Source organism: Ornithorhynchus anatinus, chromosome 12 (genome assembly GCF_004115215.2).
Source record: "Ornithorhynchus anatinus isolate Pmale09 chromosome 12, mOrnAna1.pri.v4, whole genome shotgun sequence".
Lineage (NCBI taxonomy): Eukaryota > Metazoa > Chordata > Mammalia > Monotremata > Ornithorhynchidae > Ornithorhynchus > Ornithorhynchus anatinus.
The window spans coordinates 53,557,147-53,580,750 of record NC_041739.1 but is presented as its reverse complement, the minus strand read 5'-3'; the positions used below and the strand labels follow the sequence as shown (position 1 = coordinate 53,580,750).

The 23,604-nt window shown below is 40.2% G+C and overlaps 1 protein-coding gene across 1 annotated transcript in view; it reads left to right on the top strand.

Moving 5' to 3' along the window:
- The window catches only part of TRPC3 (transient receptor potential cation channel subfamily C member 3), a 46,973-nt gene that overhangs the window by 18,252 nt on the left and 5,117 nt on the right, over positions 1-23,604 (top strand). The window contains exons 3-9 of the mRNA XM_001513809.3: positions 2,338-2,526; positions 10,215-10,379; positions 10,930-11,146; positions 14,490-14,723; positions 17,905-18,169; positions 21,132-21,327; positions 23,323-23,532. Coding sequence (XP_001513859.1) covers positions 2,338-2,526; positions 10,215-10,379; positions 10,930-11,146; positions 14,490-14,723; positions 17,905-18,169; positions 21,132-21,327; positions 23,323-23,532 — 1,476 coding nt within the window. The remainder of the gene's footprint in view (positions 1-2,337; positions 2,527-10,214; positions 10,380-10,929; positions 11,147-14,489; positions 14,724-17,904; positions 18,170-21,131; positions 21,328-23,322; positions 23,533-23,604) is intronic.

Sequence of the window (23,604 nt, the reverse complement as noted above, 5' to 3'; positions counted from 1 at the left end):
GTTAAAAACAGGTTAATCAGGTTGGACACTGTCCCTGTCCCATGTATTAGACATTAAATCGCATAATAACACCTTAGGAATGAAGATTAGGAAAGAAAAGAGAGCTGAACAAGTAAGTGGCCCTGGATGTGCAGTATAAAATTCAAATGTTCATCCTTTGCCACTGAGATATAGTTGAAGCTTTGACACTTTCTCATGTATCTCTATAGTTTTTATGCATTTTTAAGCCCTTCAATAAATGAAGCTGTAGTTGTCTCTTTTTTGAATTTCTAAGCCAAGCAATAAGTACAATTATAGTTACCCCCACTCTGGCTGTCTCCTGCATTTGAGCTCCTCATCTTTCTTCCTGGTCTACTTTCAAATAGTTAATCCCTAAACTCAACACCCAAAGGCCTTAATATTAGTAACATTTCTTTATCTTCCCACCTTCTCTTGTTTAGAAAAAGACACATCACTTGTTGAGGGCTGAGCATTTCCCGAATGCATAATTTTAAAACTGTGCACTGAGTTTGGAGTTGATTTGTGACAGATATCACACAGATATCATCTATCTCATCGAGATAACCCCCTCGCCCAAGTCCTGCCTGTGGCCTGGAACTTCCCCTACATATCTGGTACACAATTGCTCTCCCCAGCTTCAAAGCCTTATTAAAGGCACATCTCCTTCAAGAGGCCTTCCCTGATCAAGCTCTCATCTCCTCTTCACCCATTCCCTTCTGTGTCACCCTTGCATGTGAATTTGCACCCTTTATTCACCCCCATTCTCAGCAGTTATGTACATATCCATAATTCATTTATTTATATTAGTGTATGTCTCCTCTTCCAGATTGTGGGCAGGGAATATGTCTACCAAGTCTATTATACTCTCCCAAGAATTTAGTAGTAAGTGTTTTGCACATAGTAAGTGCTCAATAAACACCATTGATTGATGGATTGAACAACTGTAGAATTTTCCTTTACACATGTTTTACACTTGAAGTGCATTTGAAATGGCTAAACCACATTTACTGAATCTTCCCCAAATCATAACTCTGTATTAAGAAAGATCATGAGAAAATTTCAAATTGGAAGGTTGAATTTTTTTCCAGAAAATCTAAGAGCCTGAAGAGAGAACTTTAATTTGAATGGGAAGTATCTTCTTAATCATAAAATAAGACTGCTACTAGGTATTGTTGTAATATCATATTTCATTAGTATTTGAGTAGAAAGTGAAAGATTAACTCTCTACCATTCTGCATAGAAACCCAGAGGCTCAACTTTTATTAACTTCATTGGCTTCCCAATATTATAGGGAAAAGGATAATATTCATCTTTTTGTACAAATCTTTGATATCTGCTTCTCAATTCATTTCAATCCAAAGTCTTCCTACTTAGGATTTTCTTCCCTCTTAGTTTATTACAGTGAATTCCGTATTTTGTAGCACGCGACAAAGGAGCTTTCTTCTGTAACTGCAGCAGTGCGTGGGTCTGATTTTGGGGAGCCAGAAGATGGTGATCTCTTTTAGAAGAGAATGGGCAAGTGATTCCCTTGTTATCTGAATTTATAGAACACGGCTAGTGCACCGAACTAGGAACTGATCACACTGTCACTCTCCCGTCTTACCACTTTACATTCTCATCTGGTTAGCTCTCAGAATTGGCTTGACCTTTAGGGAAAGACTGGAGATTTGCCTCCCACACTTTGACAGTAAGGGCTCAGGTTGCAGGAAGCTACGCTCAGTGTGGGGAGGCCAGTAGGAAGAAGGGAAAAAAAGGACTGGATCACTTGCCCTAACTCCTGGTGTCAGGCACTAATTAAATATGCAAATGAAATCAAAGTTTCACAGAATATTTTTAGCCAGACCTCCGGGTGTTATTTCCAGTGTCCTAGAAAAATTTGCTCTCAGGTATTGATTTCCTCAGCCCTTGTAGATTCAGTTATTCTTGGATTCATTTGCATTTATCATAAACTGTTGTACAGCCTCTTAGTCTTCCATCCTAGAAGTGGTTTCCTTTTATCTACAAGATAACTACTCCTAGTTTCTACTAAGTTCCCAGGGGATCCTAGTGAAAGGTACATGCCGTCATTTATTACACTTTTACTAGCATGTGTGGCTAACAACTCTAATATAATTTCTGCTTCCTGTGGTATTACTGTAAACTATCTGGTTGGGTAAACTTAAAAGCTGATGTTAATATTCATCTTCCCTTACTAAATTGTAAGTTCCTTGAAGGCAGGGATCATGTCTACTAATGCTATTGTACTCTCAAACACTTATCACAGCGCTTCGCACACAGGAAGCGCTCAGTAAATACCACGGACTGATTGACTGATGTTTGAAAATATCTCCCTTTTAGAATGACTACCGAAAGCTCTCTATGCAATGCAAGGACTTTGTGGTTGGGGTGCTGGATCTCTGTCGGGACTCAGAAGAGGTTGAGGCCATCTTGAATGGAGATTTGGACGCTGTTGAGCCCATGGATATTCAGAGACATAGAGCTTCACTAAGTCGTGTTAAGCTAGCCATCAAGTACGAAGTCAAAAAGGTAAGTGGGCAGCTACTCTTTTGGCCTGTCCCACATTTGACTGTAGCTTAGGTTCCATGCCACGAGCATCAGTGGATAAAAAAATGTTAAATGCTATTGATAAGTAACTTTTTTCCCTTTACCTACAGGATATAGCTGCTGTGGAGGTTTTTTTGTAGTCATGTATTGCCATCTTCTAATCCAGTGGGCAAACTATGGCCCGTGGGTCTAATTGGGCCCATCAGAACTTTTGAGTAGGCTCTCAAGCTCCACTGCAGGAGGGGAAGGTGGGTGAAGGAGGAGTGTAGCCTGAGGCTGGTCTACATGGGGGGTGCCGAGGATTTGGTTCTCCCCTTCTCTGCCCCACGACCACTGTGCCACTGACCACCTTGATACCCACGACCTACTTCCCAAGTCAGCAGGAAGCGGGGTTTGAAAAGTAGGAATATGACTCCTTTTTCTTTTGAGAGCAGCTGATGTGCCATCCAAGGACTATACACAGATGTTCCCTCTTCCAATCTTGGGGAAAGATATGCAATTCCACGGAATCCTATTTTCATATTGCCTTGAAAAAACTTACAGTGTAACTAGATATAGTCCTACTTTATTACTTAGTGCTTTATGATGTTTAGTGCTAATAGAGGGGAAAGAAGGCGAAGCCATTTTAAGGGAATATAGAAAAACAGAGTGGAAGATCCTCTAGGATTTCATCCATTTAAGCTAGCAAGCCACACACATATTTTCCCTTCAGCACTAGGAGTCGGGGAGAACTGATTTCATTTGTCGCTGGTTCTTTATCATTTGTTTTGAAGGTGTCACCTCAGCACTGATAGCTCATCTGCAAATATGTTCCTGTTAACTAAATGGCCCTGCAAAGAGAATGTCTTCCTGCATGGCTGATTCTGTGTCTTGTTTAAATAAATCAATGTAAGTCCTTTGGTTGAAGTGCAGTTAATAATGATTTTCCTGTCAGTCAGCCAGCTTCATTCAAACATATCTTTGGTAGCTGACGAAGGCTTAGAGACATTATGAGAATTTCTTATTTTTGCTTCATTTTATCATAAGGAAGTATTATGTGCTAAATATGAATGCTGTTTATTTGGTATTCTGTCTTTCCATGGAAAGAAATTAAACTGGACAGTCTAATGAGTTCTTTAAAAAAAATAGTTTTGAAATGAACCAAAAAAGCAACTTTTTGGCAAGTAATGCTGATTGTTTTTTGTTTTTTTTTTTGAAAAGTGCAAATCAAGGAGAAATAATAGTAATGCCTGATTGCATACAGTCACTGGAAAGTACTAAGCAAAAATCAGGTCCAAAGTGCAATCTCATTCATTCCCACAGCATCTTTGCAACAGTCAAGAGTCTCAAACTTGACCCTGCAGCTATAATTGAATATACACTTCTAGAATACAAGAACCATGAAATGTAGATAAGCTCTTTAGAATATCTAGTTGGTATATTCTAGACTCTCTCAAAATATAACAACAAAATAGATAGTAAGCATATGGAATTTGTTATTGGAGGAAGTTGTGCAGGCCAAAAATAGGAGTAGGTTCACTAAGAGTTTCGATAAATTCATGAATAAGTCAATATTGAGTTAGTGGAGTGAAAATTCAGTACCTATAGAGAAAGTTAGGTATATTATATGGCACATACCTAAACATCATAATCCTTGTCAAGCAGGGTAACTTTTGCAAATTCATTCCAAACACATTCTTGCTACTTTTGGGAAACAGAACCCTTGGTTGAATGGTACACTATTGAATTGTAAATTCCATGAGAACAGGAACTGGTTTTTTTTGGTTTCCTATTACACACTCCCAAGTACTAAGTACAGTGTGCTATACACAGTAATAATAATAATAATGATGGTATTTGTTAAGCACTTACTATGTGCCAAGCACTGTTCTAAGCACTGGGGTAGATACAAGGTTATCAGGTTGTCCCACATGGGGCTCACAGTCTTAATCCCCATTTTACAGATGGGGTAACTGAGGCCCAGAGAAGTTAAGTGACTTGCCCAAAGTCTTTGCACACAGTAAGCGCTCAATAAATATGTGACAGCATACATACACAGGCAAGAGCTGACTGATATAATTGAATAGGTGAGTGCTGGAGTGCCCATTAAAATGATACCATGCAGAGTGTTGGAACTAATCAGGGACAGCTTGTTGAAAGAGGTGGGATTTTAGGAAGACTATGAACATTGGGAGAATTAAGGTCTGTCAGATTTGGGAGAGAGGGAAGGCTGGGCTGTGAGAACAGCAGGAGTGAGAGGATGGAGTCAGGAGAATCAACTGAAATTGCCAGAGGGAAGATGAAAATAAAGGCAACCAATCCTTTTCGTAGATTTGGCAAAACAGTGATCTACTGCTCAGAATTTCCTTGATCGTATTGGGAACTTTATCAGTGACTTGCTGTGTGATTTCGGGGAATGTAATATTTCTGTGCTTTATTTCTTATCTATTTCCACAAACGTAGATACGATAGTATGTTTTCCACTTTTGTAGTAGATTGTGAGAATTATTAAGGTAAAGCATGGTCAGCCCTTTGCTTGGATGGAATCACCTAAGGGCTACCAGCACAGAGGTGGGTTCAAAACTCAAACTTTTAGAGAAAACCTTGCAGGATCTAGTAATAATATAAAAATGCATATTTAGTAAATTAAATAGATACTTTTCATTAACTTAATGCAAAATAAAATATCTTGAGGTGTTTGAAATCTATACTGACTGTATTCTGATTTATCTGGGGACAGTCTCATATTTTCAATTGGCATTCTGAGCAACCCAATATAGGCAGGATGGACAATTAGTTTTCCAACATCAATCTATTAGTAGTATTTATTGAGCACTTATTCTGTGCCAGAGCACTGTACTAAGCACTTAGGAGAATATAGAGTTAGTAGACAACTCCTGCCCTCAAGGAGCTTACAATCAAGTGGAGGAGACACACACTAAAATAAATTACAAGTAGGAGAGAGCAAGAGAATAGATTTTACTCTAGCAGGAGATTAGGAAGGTAAAGTTGGAGGGAGGGTTGATTGGGTGCCTTAAAGCAGATGGCAAGGAGTTTCTTTTAGATTCACAGATGGATGGAAAACCACTGGAGAGGGGAGTCAGGGATGAATTGTTTTTCTGAAAAAAATAATCTGGACAATAGAGTGAAGTATGGACTGAAGAGGGGAGAGTCAGGAGGCAGGGAGGCCAGAGAAGAGGCTGATGCAGTAGTCGAAATGGGTTGTGGTAATTGCTTGGATCAGTGTAATAGTAGTTTGGATGGGGAACCTTTTTTTTTTACACATCTTCATTTCTCACCTAATAGCTGTCATCCACTTGTAGAAGAAACCACTGACTGTAAAATGCACTTATGGGTGCATGAGCAACTGAAAATGCCAATGCAGAATGGGCAGACCTGATTGCATTTAGAACCCCCAACATAACACAGTTGAAAACAAGAGTACCTCCATGCAGAAAACTCTTGCTATGTCAACTTGGTAATGAACCCTTTGCAATGTTAAAAACAAGACACTGAAATGCTACTTATATTTTCATCTCCCTCTGAAGCTCGAGGTCCAGAGCATCACCTGTTTATCTTCTGGCAGAAGGAACCACTCACTCAGTGCCACAGCAGTCAGCACCATATATATAGATAGATCCTTCAAGGTTTAGATTTGCGTTCATCACAAGCATTCATTTGTAATGCTTGGGAGAAAATCAGGAACCACGCTGGAGAAGCAGCGTGGTTCAGTGGAAAGAGCCTGGGCTTTGGAGTCAGAGGCCATGAGTTTGACTCCCAGCTCTGCCACTTGTCAGCTGTGTGACTGTGGGCAAGTCACTTAACTTCTCGGTGCCTCAGTTCCCTCATCTGTAAAATGGGGATTAAAAGTGTGTGAGCCCCATGTGGGACAACCTCATTACCCTGTATCTCCCCCAGCGCTTAGAACAGTGCTCGGCACCTAGTAAGCACTTAACAAATACCAACATTATTATTATTATTACTTTTAGGGCTTTCCATTTCTTTCCCAAAGTCGTTAAGAAATTCCACCAAAATCTAATCTAACTGGCTGTGCTTGTATAGCAGCAGGAGTACTAATTTTTCACTTTGAGCCTTGAGTGAGTTTGGGTTGGGGTGGGGGTCGTAAAGAAAGGAGAAACAGGGGGAGAGGGAAAGTCAGGGGAGAGAGGAAAAGAGAGTGAGGATAAGAAGGAGAAGGAAGAGGAGAAATAGAGGGAAAGGAAGGGATGAAAGGAACACAAGGGAGCAGGGAGAGGAAGGTAAGAGGACGTTTTTACTATAATTGATTCCTTTGTACGCTTTCTCGAGCAGACCACTTATCCACTGCCGCCTTCAGCTGGTATGGCTTGGCCCCCAGTCCCGAGGCTGCTCTTTCTTCTTGTCCCAGTCCCTGAGGGGCAAGCTTGTTCTGTACATCTGTTGCCACCATCAGCAAGCACCACGTAGCACCTGGTCCTGAGACCTGAGAGGACTCCATCATCCTCTTTGGGTTGGGGGGCCAGAATGGAGGTTACTCTTGCTCACAGTGTCTGTGGGGGCAAGTTGCTCACTTCTCTGCCTGATGCCCTGACCACCCACAATGGTTCTAGCTCAGTTGGCCCTTCCCTCACGGCTGCTGCTGCTGCTGCTAATGGCTGAAGGGGATGATGCATTGGGAAGGTAAGGGGATGGCTCACCTCTAAGGGGGCTGGGACAAGGATGAGATCAGCCTCGACCCTGGTCCTGCAGCCCGTGAGGACGATGGGAACCCCACAGGTCCCCGGCCCAGGGGTCAGGTCCTGCCAGCATAGAGCAAGGAGTAGAACACAGGTCAAGGAGAGAAGCAGCGTGCCTTAGTGGATAGAGCATGGGCCTAGGAGTTGGCAGGATCTGGGTTCTAATTCTGAGTCCGCTACCTGTCTGCTCTGTGACCTTAAGCAAGACATTTAACTTCTCTGGGACTCAGTTACCTCATTTTTAAAATGGGGATTAAGACTGTGAGCCCCATGTGGGACAGGGACTATGTCCAGCCTGATTAACTTGTATCTAACCCACTGCTTAGAACAGTGCTTGACATACAGTAAGTGCTTAACAAGTTATATAATTATTAGTAGTAGTCATAATAATTTCAACTGCCATCAGGGCTCCAAATCCATCCCCTTTTGGCACCATGGAGCAGGGCACACTAGCTACTGCTGCTTATCCTGCCCCAAAAGCTGTGGGGGTAATACTAATGGTGTCTCTCTGAAATACTAAGCTCATAGGGGTTAATTGCCCTAGGTAGAGCAGTACAGTGGATTTGGGGAGTGAAATCTAATGTCCTGAGAGTGAAGATCAACCTCTTGTTAGAAGTCAACTATGAAGAACTGAAAATCTACCTGAGAGATGATTGTTTGTCTCTCTGAAAATTCCACAACTTCACTTGAATTTTGTTCTTATAATGAGTTGTTTTTTGAAAATGTTTGAAATCTGAATAACATTTTGTGGGGAGAAAGTAGGATAGTGATATGAGGTAACTGGTGCCATCTGGTGGGGGCATTCCTATCTCATTACTTTATGGTTAAAAAAAATTAAGATATAAATGAAGAAGGAAATTGCCCCAATTATATTGCATCTGAGAGATGAAATTTACGTATATCAAAAGACATAAACTAGTGTTTTAAAGGCCTACACTCTTCTATAGAACATATAGATACACATATATACACACTTGTGGACATACACACAAAGGTATGATCACAAGAAAGACGTTTTGGCACAGCTAGATAAAAACATTTTCCCACCATTTAATTTTGGTGAAACACCCCGAGAATAAAGGTCTGATGTTTCTGTCTCTGTCTCCTAAGCACTTAGTACAGTGCTTTGCACATAGTAAGCGCTCAATAAATACGACTGAACGAATCTCCTCTCACTCTTTTGAAGCCAGAAGAAAAGTTCTGGATAGATAACTTGATGAATTCTCTACTGTTGCAGGCTCTATATGCTCATCTGTAGTCTCACTTTTGAGCCACCAATAACAGCAACACCAGAGTTGAAAAGCCTTCCCTAATTTAAATGCCAGCAACTCTCCAACATTCCCTGAAGCTTCGATTCCCAAAGGTGCCAGGAAATTTGATATTTGATAGTCCCAGTCGCGGTTACCTATGTGAAGGAAAATACTGAAGCTGAGGTTCGTGGTTATGGTTCCTCAAGAAATAGGAACTGCAGGGAAAGATTACTGAGGAGGAGTCAGATTTGGGGGACAAAGCCAACAGTAGGTTTGATTACTGCATTAAATGAACTGACATCAGGGTAAGGAAATTGCATAAGGAGCTGTGTAGACACGAACCTTGATATCTTGATCGATTTTGGTAATGCTAATCCAATTTTTTGAGCACTCTGTTTGAGTAATCAGTACGTATCCATATCTCTCCTAAAATCACTCACTGGCTACTCAGTTCATATATTTAGGAAAGAGAGAAAATCACCATTTGGGAAAATAAAATAAATTGGGACATAGCATTGCCTAGTGGATAGACCATAGGCCTGGAAGTCAAAAGGACCTGAGTTCTAGTTCCAGCCCTGCCACTTGTAGGCTGTGTAATCTTGGGCAAATCACTTAATTTCTCTGTCTCAACTACCTCACCTGTAAAATGGGGACTAAGACTCTGAGCTTTATATGGGGCATGGATCGTGTCCAACCTGATTAGCTTGTGTCTACCTCAGTGCCCGGAACATAGTAAGAACTTAATAAATGCCATAAAAAAAACCCCAGAAAACAAACAAAAACCAAATTTCTTGCCAATTTGACAGTTTAATCTGACAGCAATATCTCTCCCAGCTAATAATGGTAGTTGATTGAGGAGCTATAACAGAGTGTGAAATATTATTTAGTATGCTATATACTTTTGGTTAAATGGGAGAATAATGTCTGCCACATTTTGACCACAAACACTCTTCTAGTCAATCTAAATTGTGAAGATTATATTGTATGCACCAGATATTCTGAAACTATTTCTTGGAGACAAAGCTCATTTTCCTATTTTAATACTAATAGCGGGCTTTAATATATCAGTCGCAACCAAATATGCTATGTGTGTATTCTCATATCACATATCAGCCTTGCAAAATATCTGAAAAAAAATGTTACCAACCTACCAAAACTATTTTACAGCACTCCCGCTTTTCTCCAAAGTTTCACCTAAAGAAAAATGAATGAAATCTACATTTTCTCTATTACAAATTTATCACATATTAAATAAAGCACATAAGATTTTAAATTGCAAATAGATTCTTGATAAAAGTGGTGAAGGCTTAGGAGAGGGGAAGGAGGTAGCATTAATAAGTGTGGGAAGGGAAAGGATTTGTACAGGTCGCTTGTAATTTTTGTACAGTAAATGATATCGACAACCATTTTCAAGGCTGAAAGTTAGGAGTGGGGAAGCATTGTAGTAGAGGAACAGGCGGGAGGAATTATGGATGCCAAAGATCAGAAGTCATTTTGTAATCATTATAGTTTATGCCTCCACTCTCGTCTTATCTAACCATAAAACACCAGAAATCAAGTGAAAAAATACAAAAGGGAAGACAACAAATATTAACTAGAAATTTTCCAAGCCTGGATTCACTAAGGAAATTGTTTGTGAGTAAAGATTCCTATGGTACATATGCACAAAGTGCTTGTGATCTGAGACATTAGAGCTCTAGCTTGCCTTTTCTTCTATTGCCTGCAGTTTGTGGCTCACCCCAACTGTCAACAGCAGTTGTTGACCATCTGGTACGAGAATCTCTCAGGATTACGGGAACAGACTATAGCCATCAAGTGTCTGGTTGTGCTGGTTGTGGCCTTGGGGCTCCCATTTCTCGCCATTGGCTATTGGATTGCACCATGTAGCAGGGTAAGGACTTTAATATGCTACTTTTTCACTGTGCTGTTTGTGCTCATTTCAGATTGTCGCCTTGGGGTCGGAAGAGCTTCCTGCTCTAAATTGACATTCTTCCCCAATTTCTATGCCACATTTGAATTGACGCACGGACCTAGATTCTGTTTTGATTCCTGGATAGATACTGGGACACCCAATACTACTGAGTTGGGTGAACCTTTGGTCTGAGTCAGTAATAGTATTCTTCTAACTGAAGATACTTATCCCTGAGTAGTGAGAAAGCTTTACTTTTTCTAATCCTCTGGGCAGGATTAACCTACATTTTCCAGAACAGTATCTTTGAAAGGAAAACTGTAATATTCTATTGTCACTGAAATTTGGGACCGTTTTACATCATACCACAGAGTGTTACTTCCAAATGATGATATTTCCGAAAGTAAGTGGCAATTGGAAGGTTCAACAGGTATTTTGAAGACTGTGATGCAACTATTCTATTCAGCTGCATACTCTTTATTCCAAGCTTTCTAAAGCTACGCATTTCTATTTCTATTTTTCCCTATTACAGCTAGGAAAAATCCTCCGAAGCCCGTTTATGAAATTTGTGGCCCACGCTGCCTCGTTCATTATTTTCCTGTGCCTGCTGGTGTTCAATGCCTCTGACAGGTTTGAAGGCATCACAACGCTGCCTAACATCACTGTTATTGATTATCCTAAGCAAATATTCAGGGTGAAAACAACCCAGTTCACTTGGACTGAAATGCTGATCATGGTGTGGGTTCTTGGTAAGTAAGATATCCCTTTCCTCCACTTTAACCCCTCTTTCTGCCTTACAGAATCCGAGAGTATATTTTATTTCATATAGATTTCTATTTTTAAAGTATTACTACCGAATGACTTTCTTGTCAATAAATACCTGGTTTATCAAATTATCCTATAAGGTAAAGATTGTTCCTTACTTTGCATGATCCAAAATGAAAAATTATTAGGATTTTTCTCAGTTCTCTATTAAGATCATGATCATTGTCATGTTCAGTGATTTTTTAAAAAGTTAGCAATATTTACTGAGTGGCTGCTCTGTGCAGAGGACTATTCTAGGCCTATGGGGACTTACAGGGGAAGAATTACAAGTGGTCTTGCTAACTGGGGCTTGCAACCTTTGAGTGGGGAATACAGGACGTGCAAATTAGTAGATAAATAATAACTAACAATACGTAAAATGCAAATGACAAAGATAGAGGGCATAAAAGAAATGTAAGTATACAAATAAAAATAAATATGAATACTGAAATGACAAGAGGGCTTAGAATACATTTAGGGTCCATTCAGTTATTTGGGAATTGTTAATAGAGGAGAGGGATTAAAGTAGAATATGAAAGATGGGAATGCTGTCTATACACTTGGATCTATGACTTTGGACATTTGATATCCACCCCACCCCCAATCCCACAGCATTTATGTACATATCTTTAAATTATATATCATAAATTATTTATATTAATGTCTGTCTCCTCCTCTAGACTGTAAGGTCATTATGAGTAGGGAATGTGCCTGCCATCTCTGTTGTACTGTACTCTCCCAAACCCTTAGTACAGTGCTCTGCATATAGTAAGGGCTTAACAAATAGTGATAATGATGATGATGATAATGCTGCTTATCATGTGCCAAGCACTCTACTAAGCATTAAATACTGACCTGACCATTAGCTGGACTTAATGGAGTCTCTTTGAGCTTCCCCATTTCTCCTCTTCACAACACCCAAAAACTTGGATCAAGCCTACTGCTTTTTCTTGCTCCTGCCACCAACCAAAAACATCTGTAGATGTTCAGATAATCAAGAGCTTTGGAAGAGCTCCGGAAGAGCTGGAGAGCTCCTGCTGCTTTCCGGGCATTGGCAATTTCTCGGCTGGTTCCACGGGGTTGACAGATACTTGATAACCTGAAATGAACCAAAAGGCTTCTCTTCAAGTCCACTTAAGGGCTTAACCTGCTGGCAAGGCAGAGAAAATACAGGAGGTCCTACAATGTCAGAAGGCATGGAAGGGGGCCCCAAAGGGTCCTGAACTGAGAAGCAGCAGTACAGAAAGAAAAAAAGTGGGAGCTGTGATGGAGGGAAAAAACGTGGAGAGAGAAGAAAACAAAAAAAGCAACAGAGAAGGAAGGCGAGAAGAACTATTGGATTGGCTATTCCAAGGAACAACCAAACAGTTGTGAATAGCATAACACCTCATGGAGAAGTAGCAGCCGGGGATCATGTAGATAAGGGAATGTGAAGCTGGAATGACAGCCCGGCTCCTGCCCCTCCACATCCTTGCATGAGGACTTTTCTGCCAATAGGTATACCCATTGACATTAAGCTAGAAACGGTAGTTTGGCTGAAGAAGAAATTGATTAATATTAATGCCTATCTCCCCCTCTAGACTGTAAACTCATGTGGGCAGGGAATGTGTCACACTAAACTCTCCCAAGTGTTCAGTAGAGTGCTTTGCACACAGTAAGCGCTCAATGAGTACTACTGATTGATTAAATACCATTGATTGAAGAAGAAATTTCTTGGGTATTTAGAGATGGTCATACACTAGGGATGGCCGAAACCTCATAACGTTCTAAAGCACAATCACTTCAGTTGGGGTGAATCCCTAGCATGTCATCCATTTGGGGTCATTCATCACAGTCCTGGCTGTCTCCACATACCCTAAGAGCCCCCTAAAACCCAGGGTGCTCTGGTTCTTCTAACCATTTTGCCTGCAGAACATAAGGCTCAGATCTGGATCGTCCCTGAGAGGAATCTGCCTGCCCCTGTGAAAGTGGGAATGCCAAGATCTTCCAAAGGAAGAAGGAGCAGGGCTGAAACAAGTTCAACTCTAAGAGTCAGCAGGATTTAGCAGTATCCCCACCTGAGCTTGCTGCCATTGCATAGGGTGCAGGACAGTCACATATCATTGTCTCCAAAGAGGTGAAGGAGAGGCAAACACAAATTCCAAAGACTCCAATTATTGGAACTTGAAAAAGAATCTGAACTCTATACTGTAATCCTTTTTAAGTGGAGATCTGTGTAAAACTCCCTAAAGAATAAGGTAAATGGATTTATAATTTTGGGTCGATAGGGCATAAGCTTAAATAAAATTTATCATTTCTTGATCCATTTCACCTTAACGTCACTGTGTATTAAAATTTAAGAGGGAAGCTTCTGTATGTTCAGAAATAATAAACTTCTGAAAAAGTCTTGCAGTTATCATCGCTCTATACAAAGATCAATCAGAATAGGGAGGATCAACCATACTTCTGAAAAATGCTTGCAATTAACATTGCTGTATACAAAGATCAATCAGGGAGGATCAACCTAAGAAATCAAGCTTCAACCAAGTACTCCAGTACCAGAGGATCTTGTTTTAATTTCTAAAAATCATTCTTTTTTTCTCCCTAAAGGGAAAATCTGTCTTCCCTGCAGTCAGATCATTAAGTTCCTGTTGTGTTAATTAATCAAGGGAGAGAAACCTTAGAAAACTGGCCAAAGATGTTTGACATGTAAACAAAGAACTCTTCCAGGAATTACTCATTGTCCTTAAATGTAGCATTATAAATTTGCCTGTACCTTTATTTCTCTGTTATAGTGAAGTTCCTATTTGGACCTTATTAATTTTATCATTATTATTTTCACCTAATTAATTAGCCTGTGAAGTGTTTAGAATGTTTAAATGTCTGGACCAGCCCCACTGGTAATCCTGCAAAATTAAGAATTAGTGACAATTCAAAACTCTCCCCATCCAGACTATAAGACTGTTGAGGGCAGGGAATATGCCTAACCAAGTCTGTTGTATTGCACTCTCCCAAGCGTTTAGTACAGTAAGTGCTCAGTAAATACCACTGGGGACTGATTGATCGTATTTCCTCGAAAACCCACCAATTAAGAGCAACTCATTTTCCCATCACTTTTCCTCCTTTATATAATTAAAACGGCAGCTCCATGAGGACATGTTATCAGTGCATGCTTCACAGTTCCTAATACAGCATCTTTCACGTGTCGGCTTTCGATGCTGTAAGTAAAAACCGATGACGGGCAAGATGAGGTCTCGTTTGCTGAAGTCCTAAATTGTAATGTGTGGTTTTCCCTGATTGCTGTGGCAGGAATGATGTGGTCTGAATGTAAAGAGCTCTGGCTAGAGGGACCCAGAGAATACATAGTGCAGTTATGGAATGTCTTGGATTTTGGGATGTTATCCATCTTCATCGCTGCTTTCACAGCCAGACTTCTAGCATTTCTACAGGCTACAAAAGCCCAGCAGTATGTGGACAGTTACATCGAAGAGAGTGACCTCAATGAGGTCACACTACCACCAGAGATACAGTATTTTACTTATGGTAAGTCACTAATCCAGCTGAACCTTTTCGTGTTTGGAGATAGCTGGGAACATCTATTCAAAATGAACATCAAGGCTGCTAGACCCTAAATGCACACTTTTTGGTAGAAAGTGTGCGAATTTAAACAGACGAGTCCAGTACAGATCAAAAAACAACACTCTTGGGGAGTCGGGGCGGCGGGGGCGGGGAGCAAGGGAATTAGCTATAGCACCACTTCTATTTATCATTTACTAAGGTTTCCTGTTTCTGGAGTAAATTGCTTCATTCAATCCCTGCCTCTTAGAAGTGATTCGTCGTTCTGGTTTTGGACCAGAAGGAGCGGGCCATGGACTCTTATTCAGAGTTTCTTCTGTTCTCCAGAATCCCTATGAGCGAAATCCCTATGAGCGAATACTTGAGCTGGAGAATCAATACAGAGCCAGATACATGAACGTGAACCGAGGTTCCCGATTAGGGCTCCAGGGCTTCCAGAGATTGGTCACTAAGGAGTGGGGCAGGGAACGGCTGTGGAGTGAGAAAGAAGGGCACAACTCCTAGCTTTCCCTTGTACCGCCCAAGTTCTCTATGCTAATTCTACCTTATCTTTCCCTACATTCTGGAGGAACCGAGGTTCCCACTATCTTAGATCTTTTTTTTCTTCCAAAGATCTTGGGATAAAAGGGTCTCTACAGTACATACTTGCATACGATGTTCAGAAATTTGATTTCTATTAAATACACACATACACCTATAATCTATTACATAAAATTGTCAACTACAGTAAAACTGAGTTATAGTATGACAATCAAAGAACTGAGAATTGAGATTGCTAAAACCTAGTGTTGTTATACCTGGAGGGGGTCAGGGAAAGTGGACTGAGCAGGTCACTGACAGTTCCTTCTTCTGCCTTCTCCTCCTTTCCCATTCTCATCTTTCTTTCCTCTCTCCCTTCTTCTTAGGCTGTAAACATCATGTGGGACAGAGACTGTGTCCAATCTAATTATGTTGTAGCTAGCCTAGTGCTTTGCTTGGAGCACAGTAAGAGTGAGAGCTTAGAAAAGGCCATCATTAACATCATTATGATCACTCCTCATCTTCCCCTGTCACTTTTTCCCTCCTCCTTTTCCTCCTTCCCTGCCTGGCTGCCCCTAAACCCCCATTTTATTTTTTGCTACCACTGCTAACTCTTTCTACTCCTACTTTTTGCCCCCCTCTACCCTCTCCTTCCTCCACCCCACACCCTCGGCTGCTAAGGTGCCCGCCCCTCCATTTCTTGGTTGCCACTAACCTCATCAGAGTCACAAATGTCATTTTCTTTTATTTTGCTTCCTCGTTTCCCACTCCAGGGATTTGACCCTAGGCTCTACGGGAGAAATCTCTCAGTGGCTTCTGCCTCTGCCATTCTCTCTTTAGACTGTAGGCTCGTTGTGGGCAGGGAAGGTGCCTAGGAGCCCTGTGGTATCGTACTCTCCCGAGGACTTAGTACTGTGCTCTGCATGCAGTAAGTGCTCAATAAATAACACTGATTGATTGATTGATGGATAGTGCGTCAGTCAAGCAAAATTCAGCAACAACTGCTACCAGGTCCCCTTGGCAATCCCACTTCCCACCCACCATTACTGCTTTAATTACTGCTTCCCTATCTGCCTCAGAAGCGTAAGCTAAACCTTTTGGATCAGTAACCGCTGCAGCAGGTCCATGAGTGGTAGCCAGCCCTGGTTATAGCGATTTCATTTGGACCAAGCTGTGGTCCAATCAATAATCAGTCAATCAATCGTAGTCACTGAGTGCTTACTGTGTGCAGAGCACTGTACTAAGCACTTGGAAGAGTAAAATGTAACAGAGTTGGTAGACACACTGCCTGCCCACAACGAGTTTACAATCTAGAGGGGGCTACATATAGTAATATAAAGTATTCATTTCTATACAAAACTATATTTATATTCATTGATTTATATTTATATATATATATACTAAGGTTGATATCCTTAGTAAGACTGTTCTAACAAGTTATACTGTGCTTACATAAAAAGGAATTATATTTTAACCAAGTGCATGAGATAAATCACTCCTAAATTTCATTGCCAATTGATCGATGATGCTACATACAAGAAGACTGTGCTGTTTCATCAAGTGCTGTACAAGGTAATAATGTAATAAAAAGCTGAATAAGATTACCCAGTGTCTAAATTACATCCATTTATCAAGTAATGCAGCTTTCCTTCCATGAAGTTATCATGTATAACTTTAGCTATCCTTTCTATGACAACTCCTTGGGCACCCTGCAAAATTATGCAACTTTCACAAAATCCATTGTTTTAAAAAGAAATCAACATTGCACTCATATACGATGTCCCATATTTGGCTATTTCCTTTGCCTTCTCAGTCATTTTATAAATAATCTGACACACAGTCATCTGAAAGCAATACGGCTGAGTCAGGTTACAAACTATATGCTACAAGAATATTAACAAAAAGTGAAAAAAATACAAGATAAAGAGCCCTCAAGCCCCTTAAAATAGAATGAATCAAATACCAGCAGCTATAGAAGGATATTTAAAATGGGTAAAATAGGAATCAGATAACCTTCTTCTATATGAAGAGACTCTTGCTAATAGATACATAAACATTGTCCTTTTCTTATTGTACTTTGCCAGAATGTAGAATTGGCCCAAGCATCAAGAACCAATTGATCACAGGTGTTCCATGATCACTCTTACTGATGCTTTTGTTTGCATAAGGAAGTTTATTTGCTCTCTAATGTGTTATCAGTAACCTCGTGTTCCAGTTACACCTCCACTCTACAAAATCTTTCTTAGAGGTGAAAGTGTTCAAAAACCTTGGCCCTACATAAAGTACTTTATAATGGGGTTTTACCATAATAACATGGGAAGCCTTATATGCTAGCTAATAGAATGTTCAATTTTCTTTCTTTCCCCAACTGAATGGTTTAGCCAAGCTCTTACCAATATGAAAAGACAAGTTAGCATTTTATGTGGTAGATTCTCTAATGCTGAAAATGATAGGAAATTCAAATATTTCTTGCTACAACATGAATATCAAAGTATTTAAGGGGATCTACAATATTCATTTCCTATTGAGATTAACATTGTGTATTTGCATGATGAACCCTGCTTGCAGTTACTTACTTATGTACTGTGGTAAATGGAAAACTCAGTTTTCTATCCCTTTTTTCTTCTAGCCAGAGATAAATGGCTTCCATCAGATCCTCAGATCATATCTGAAGGCCTTTATGCAATAGCCGTCGTTCTTAGCTTCTCACGGATTGCATATATCCTGCCTGCAAATGAAAGTTTTGGGCCCTTACAGATTTCTCTGGGAAGGACTGTAAAGGATATATTCAAGTTTATGGTCCTCTTTATTATGGTGTTTCTTGCGTTTATGATTGGAATGTTTATACTATACTCCTACTACCTTGGGGCCAAAGTAAACCCTGCTTTTACCACGTAAGTAAGACTTTATATTTAAGAAATAAAAGGAAAAAAATTCAAAGAGCTGTATGAGTGAGTGGACATATTCTGGTAGCTATTCACTAATATCAAAGACTAACTTTTTTAACTTTCTTGAATAATGCACTTACCTGAAACCAGATCTCTGAACTTTGCTTTCATCAAGAAATATAAATGAATAGGGATAGTCAGGAGATGGCTGAAGGTATTAGGATCTAATTTTACCCCCATCGGCACCAGCCCGTGCCCAGCTAGACCCAGTAATCAATTAATCGATCATATTTATTGAGTACTTACTGTGTGCAAGGAACTATACTAAATAAACGCTTGGTAGAGTACAATATAACAGTATAACAGTTCTGGGTGCGAGTGTCCAACTACTGGAACAGACAAGTTGTTAATTTTGGGCCGAATCAGAAAGGGGCCTCCAAAAGGTACTATTACATAAGTGATTATTTATTGAAGATGATGTATTTAGTCCTTACGGGGTATAGAACACCATACTAAACACTTGGGAAAGAACAATACAGGAGAGTTGGTAAACACCATCTCTGCCCACAAGAAGCTTACAGGCTAGAGGGGGAGACAGACATTAAAATAAGTTACAAAAAGGGGAAATGGCAGAGTGTAAGGATATGTTCACGAGTGCTTGAGGAGTACAGATCTGAGTGCATAGGTGACACAGAGGAAAGGGTATAGGAGAAATGAGCGCTTAGGGAAGGCCTTTTAGGAGAGATGGCATTTAGTAAGGCTTTGAACATGAGAGGGATGGTGGTCTCTTGGATATGAAGCGGGGGGAGTTTAAGGCCAGAGGGAGGAAATGGACAAGAGTTCGGCAACGGGACAGATTAGATCAAAGTACAAAGATTAGGTTGGGGTAAAAGGAGAAGAGTGTATGGATTAGGTAGTAGGAGGAGATCAGCATGGTAAGGTAGGAAGCAGAGAGCTGACTGTGTGCTTGAAAGATGATGGAAGGGAGCTTCTGCTTGATGCAGAGTTGGAGGGGCAACTATTGGAGATTTTTGAGGAGCGGGGAGATGTGGGTTGAACGTTTTTGGGTTTTTGTATAATGATCTGGGCAGCTGAGTGAAGTAAGGATTGGAGAGGGGAGAGACAGGAGGCAAGGAGATCAGCAAGGAGGTTGATGTAGTAATCAAGGCTGAATATAAGTGCTTGGTTCCGTGTGGTGGCAGTTTGGATGGAGAGAAAAGGATGGATTCTAGAGATGAAAAGACAGTACAGTCAGGATTTTGTGACAAATGTGAGGGTTGAATGAGAGAGATGAGTCGAGGATAATACCTAGGTTATGGGTTTGTGAGATAGGTTGGATGGTGGTGTTGTCTACAGTGATAGGAAAGTCACGGGGAGGACAGGTTTTAGGTGGAAGGATGAGGAGTTCTGTTTTCAATCACCTGCCAAGTTTTTGAGGAGTTGCAGTCATATCCCAGTTCCCTGGGGCCATAATGTGAAATTTCCCCAATAGGAAGTTGATGTGGTCCAGAGCAGCTAAACCCAGACCAAACTTCTTACCAGACTTCATCCGTAGGCTGAGGCAATGTTGCTTAGTGGATAGAGCACAGGCCTAGGAGTCAGAAGGACCTGGGTTCTAATCCCAGCTCTACCACTTGTCTGCTGTATGACCTTGGATAAGTAACTCTGTGGTTCAGCTAACTCATCTGTAAAATGGGGATTAAGACTGCGAGCCCAGTGCAGGTCAAGGACTGTGTCCAACCTGCAAACTTGAATTTACCCCAGTGCTTAGTACAGTGTCTGGCTTAACAAATACCATAAAAAATAAGCAATTGCCACCATGGATAAACCTATGTATGGGGACTCTTTTCCCCTACAGTAGTGCAGTCCAGAAATCCACATAATGCTGGAGGAATAGCTAATAGATGCTGAGCTGGAAAGTAATAGATTTCCCCCTGGCCAAAATGGAGAGCACTGCCTTAGCCAACTCCTATAGTGATTTTCTCTGACTTTGATTTTTTTCATTACTATAAAACATTCAAATTTAGTGAGAGCTATTTGAATTTAGATGATTGAGTGATGCCGCTGAATGAAAAAAAATTAAAAAATTAATTTGCCCTTAGCAACTACCTTTCCATCTTATAAATTAAAGGATGAGAGTTCTCTTGTTTCTAAATTGAACTTCTCTGAATAGCGTATTGTATAATCCCTAGTACATGAAATGTAATCTTGCCACTTTTTAGCTAGACCTACTACTTTAAAGTGTTGTCATCTGCTATTTTACGCATGTGTTCATTAATCAGTGCAAATAGGGAAAATAAATGCTGGTCAAATGATTCAAATCATAGATATACATTATGTTTCACAATACAACAGCTCTCATCTCCACCAAAATGAATTACATCACTGACAAGCAATTTTGATATTAAAGACATACCTAACGAACATTTTAAATATCCAACTGAGACTATTTATCATGCAGCATTACTATTTCAAAAGGTGGGCACTGGAACGATACAAACTTCCTGTTACTGTAAAATATATTTTAGTCTTTGGAATAGTCTTCCAAGACATGTGGAAGTAGCTGCTTTTTGGCATTCACAATTAGATTGGACAAAGCACTAGATATTTTGGTGAATAAGTAGACCTGCTGTGGACTACCTGGAAGTTGTCCCAATTACTATATTTTTTCATCTAGTTCTATCTTCAGAATACAGTAATGAATCCAATATTTTGTACTGTTTCCAGTTATTCAATGTTGAATACGATGCTAATGCTCTATGAAAACAGCCACATGATGAATGAATGCATCTTTTTTGCATCTGTATTTTTGCTGCTCAGATTACAGAACAGAATCCAATCTCCAAGTCCTTCAACATCCAAGTCCTATTCCTTTGTGTAAATTAAACCACAAATTAGTCTCACCTTTAACTGAATACACAAGAGACTGTATTTGTTCCCTCAGTTGCTTTCCTTAATGTTTCAACAGAGTGGAAGAAAGTTTCAAGACTTTGTTTTGGTCAATATTTGGATTGTCTGAAGTGACTTCAGTTGTACTCAAATATGATCATAAATTTATAGAGAACATTGGCTACGTCTTGTATGGGATATACAATGTAACAATGGTGGTGGTTCTCTTGAACATGCTGATTGCTATGATTAACAGCTCATATCAAGAAATTGAGGTATGGACTTTTACTCTTTTCCATTCCATTCTAATACACTAATCCTCTAAACTGGGACAGTCTGGTGGTAAGGGGGACAAAAATATGAATGAACCTAAGCAATCTCTCATTCATTCATTTATTTAATTGTATTTACTGAGCGCTTATTGTGTGTAGAGCACTGTACTGAGTGCTTGGAAAGTACAATTCAGCAATAGAGACAATCCCTACCCAACAAGGGGCTCACAGTCCAGAATCGGGGAGACAGACAACAAAACAAACAGACAGGCATCAATAGTGTCAAAATAAATAGAATTATATATACACATCATCTCATCATCCTATCCTATTTTTCCTCCCAACTCCATCACTTGCGCACTTGAGTTGATAGGTCCCAAGCACTTGGATATTCGCCAACTCCCCAACCCCAAAGCATCTTTGGTACACATCTTTATACTATCTGTACTATATTTTAATGTCTGTCTACCCTCTTAGATTATAAACTCCTTGCAGGTAGAAGTGCATCTTTAAACTCTACTGTCCTCTCCCAAAACTTATACAGCACTCTGCACACAGTGAGTTCTCATTAAATATCACTAATTGATTAATTAATTGAAGCCCTTTTAGGTAGATTTTATGAACATCCCCCAATTTTACTCCGAGAACAGTGTTTTCTAACCTAAAGTTACAGGGAGGGGGAGGTGGGGAGGGGGGAGAAAAGATAGACATTAGACAAAAGATTTTTGGGGTCCTTCCTGCTCTTTCCTGGGATCTTTGCTTCCTTTTGCAATATATTTCTGATGTAGGGGGAATTGAGTCAATTATACAATAAGTTGATGAGAAGAAATGGAGAGGAGAAAGATAAATATCAATTTTAAGCCTATAATAGCCCATTAATTTTATATGGTTTGAGCCTAGACTTCACAGTATATAAAAGCTATGCAAACTACTGTCAATATCAATACATCTGCCCCTCTTATTTTATACATCCGAATACGGTCCTCAAGAAAACCGTAGTGCAGATCCATATCCTAGAGCAATGCCGTTCACAGTGCAGGTCATGAGCCACAGAGAACGTCTGAGAAGTTATAGAGACCAAGCTATGGAATGATGGACTATGGTGGCAGAAGCAGCTTTTAATTTAATTATTTCCACACAATATCCAATCTATCCTACCCCCTTTACAGCAGTTAGGCACCAGCATATATGAGAAGCAGCATGGCCTAGGGGAGAGAGCACAGGCCTGGAAGTCAGGACTTGGGTTCTAATCCTAACTCTACTACCTGTACCTTCAGCAAGACAGTTAAATTCTCTGTGCCTCAGTTTCCTCAACTGTAAAATGGGAATACCTGGTCTCCCTCCTATTTAGACTTGAGGCCCATGTGGGACAGGGACTACGTCTGATCATATTAATTTGTACCTTCCCCAGCGCTTAGAACGGTGCTTGACATATAGTAGTAAATGCTCAACAAATACCATGAAAAAAATATCGATTTCCATTGTGGACAGTGAACTCTACTAGGCCTAAATTCTTTCATACAGCATCTTAGGTGTTACCAAAGAACTACTGTTGCACTTGTTTCATGATTGTACATTCCAGGCGCTTAGTGCAGTGCTCTGCACCCAGTAAGCGCTCAATAAATACGATTGAATGAATGTATTATTGATGGAGAGTTTGAGAGGCTCTCAGAATGAAAAGGTTAGGAGATCACTGTTCTAGAGTAGGGTCACCTTTACCTCCAACAAACAGCTGAGCAAATTCATGTAATATGAGGTCAGAGCTTCCCTGAAACAAGAATTCCGGGCCAAGGAACTTTTAAGTTTTAGCTATGAAGTGTCACTAGGGTCAGTGTGGAAGTGTATCTCTAGAGCCAGCCTCTCTCCTACTTGAAAAGAGTGGGCCAATGGAAAGGACACTAGATATAGGCCAGAAAGTTTTCTTTTGAAATATAACCCTTTTCTAGGGTAAGTTAAAACATTAATAGTCATCTTATGTTTTTCTCCTTTCTAATGCAGGACGACAGTGATGTAGAATGGAAGTTTGCTCGCTCCAAACTTTGGTTATCTTACTTTGATGATGGGAAAACATTACCTCCACCCTTCAGTCTTGTTCCTAGTCCCAAATCATTTGTCTATTTAATCATGAGGATCGTTAACTTTTCCAGATGTAGGAGGAGAAGGCTACAAAAGGATATAGAAATGGGAATGGGTAACTCTAAGTCTAGGGTAGGTACAGAAGACTTATCGATGGCTAAAAGAAATATGTTTGTCTCTCAACAATGTCTTTTTAAATTTCAG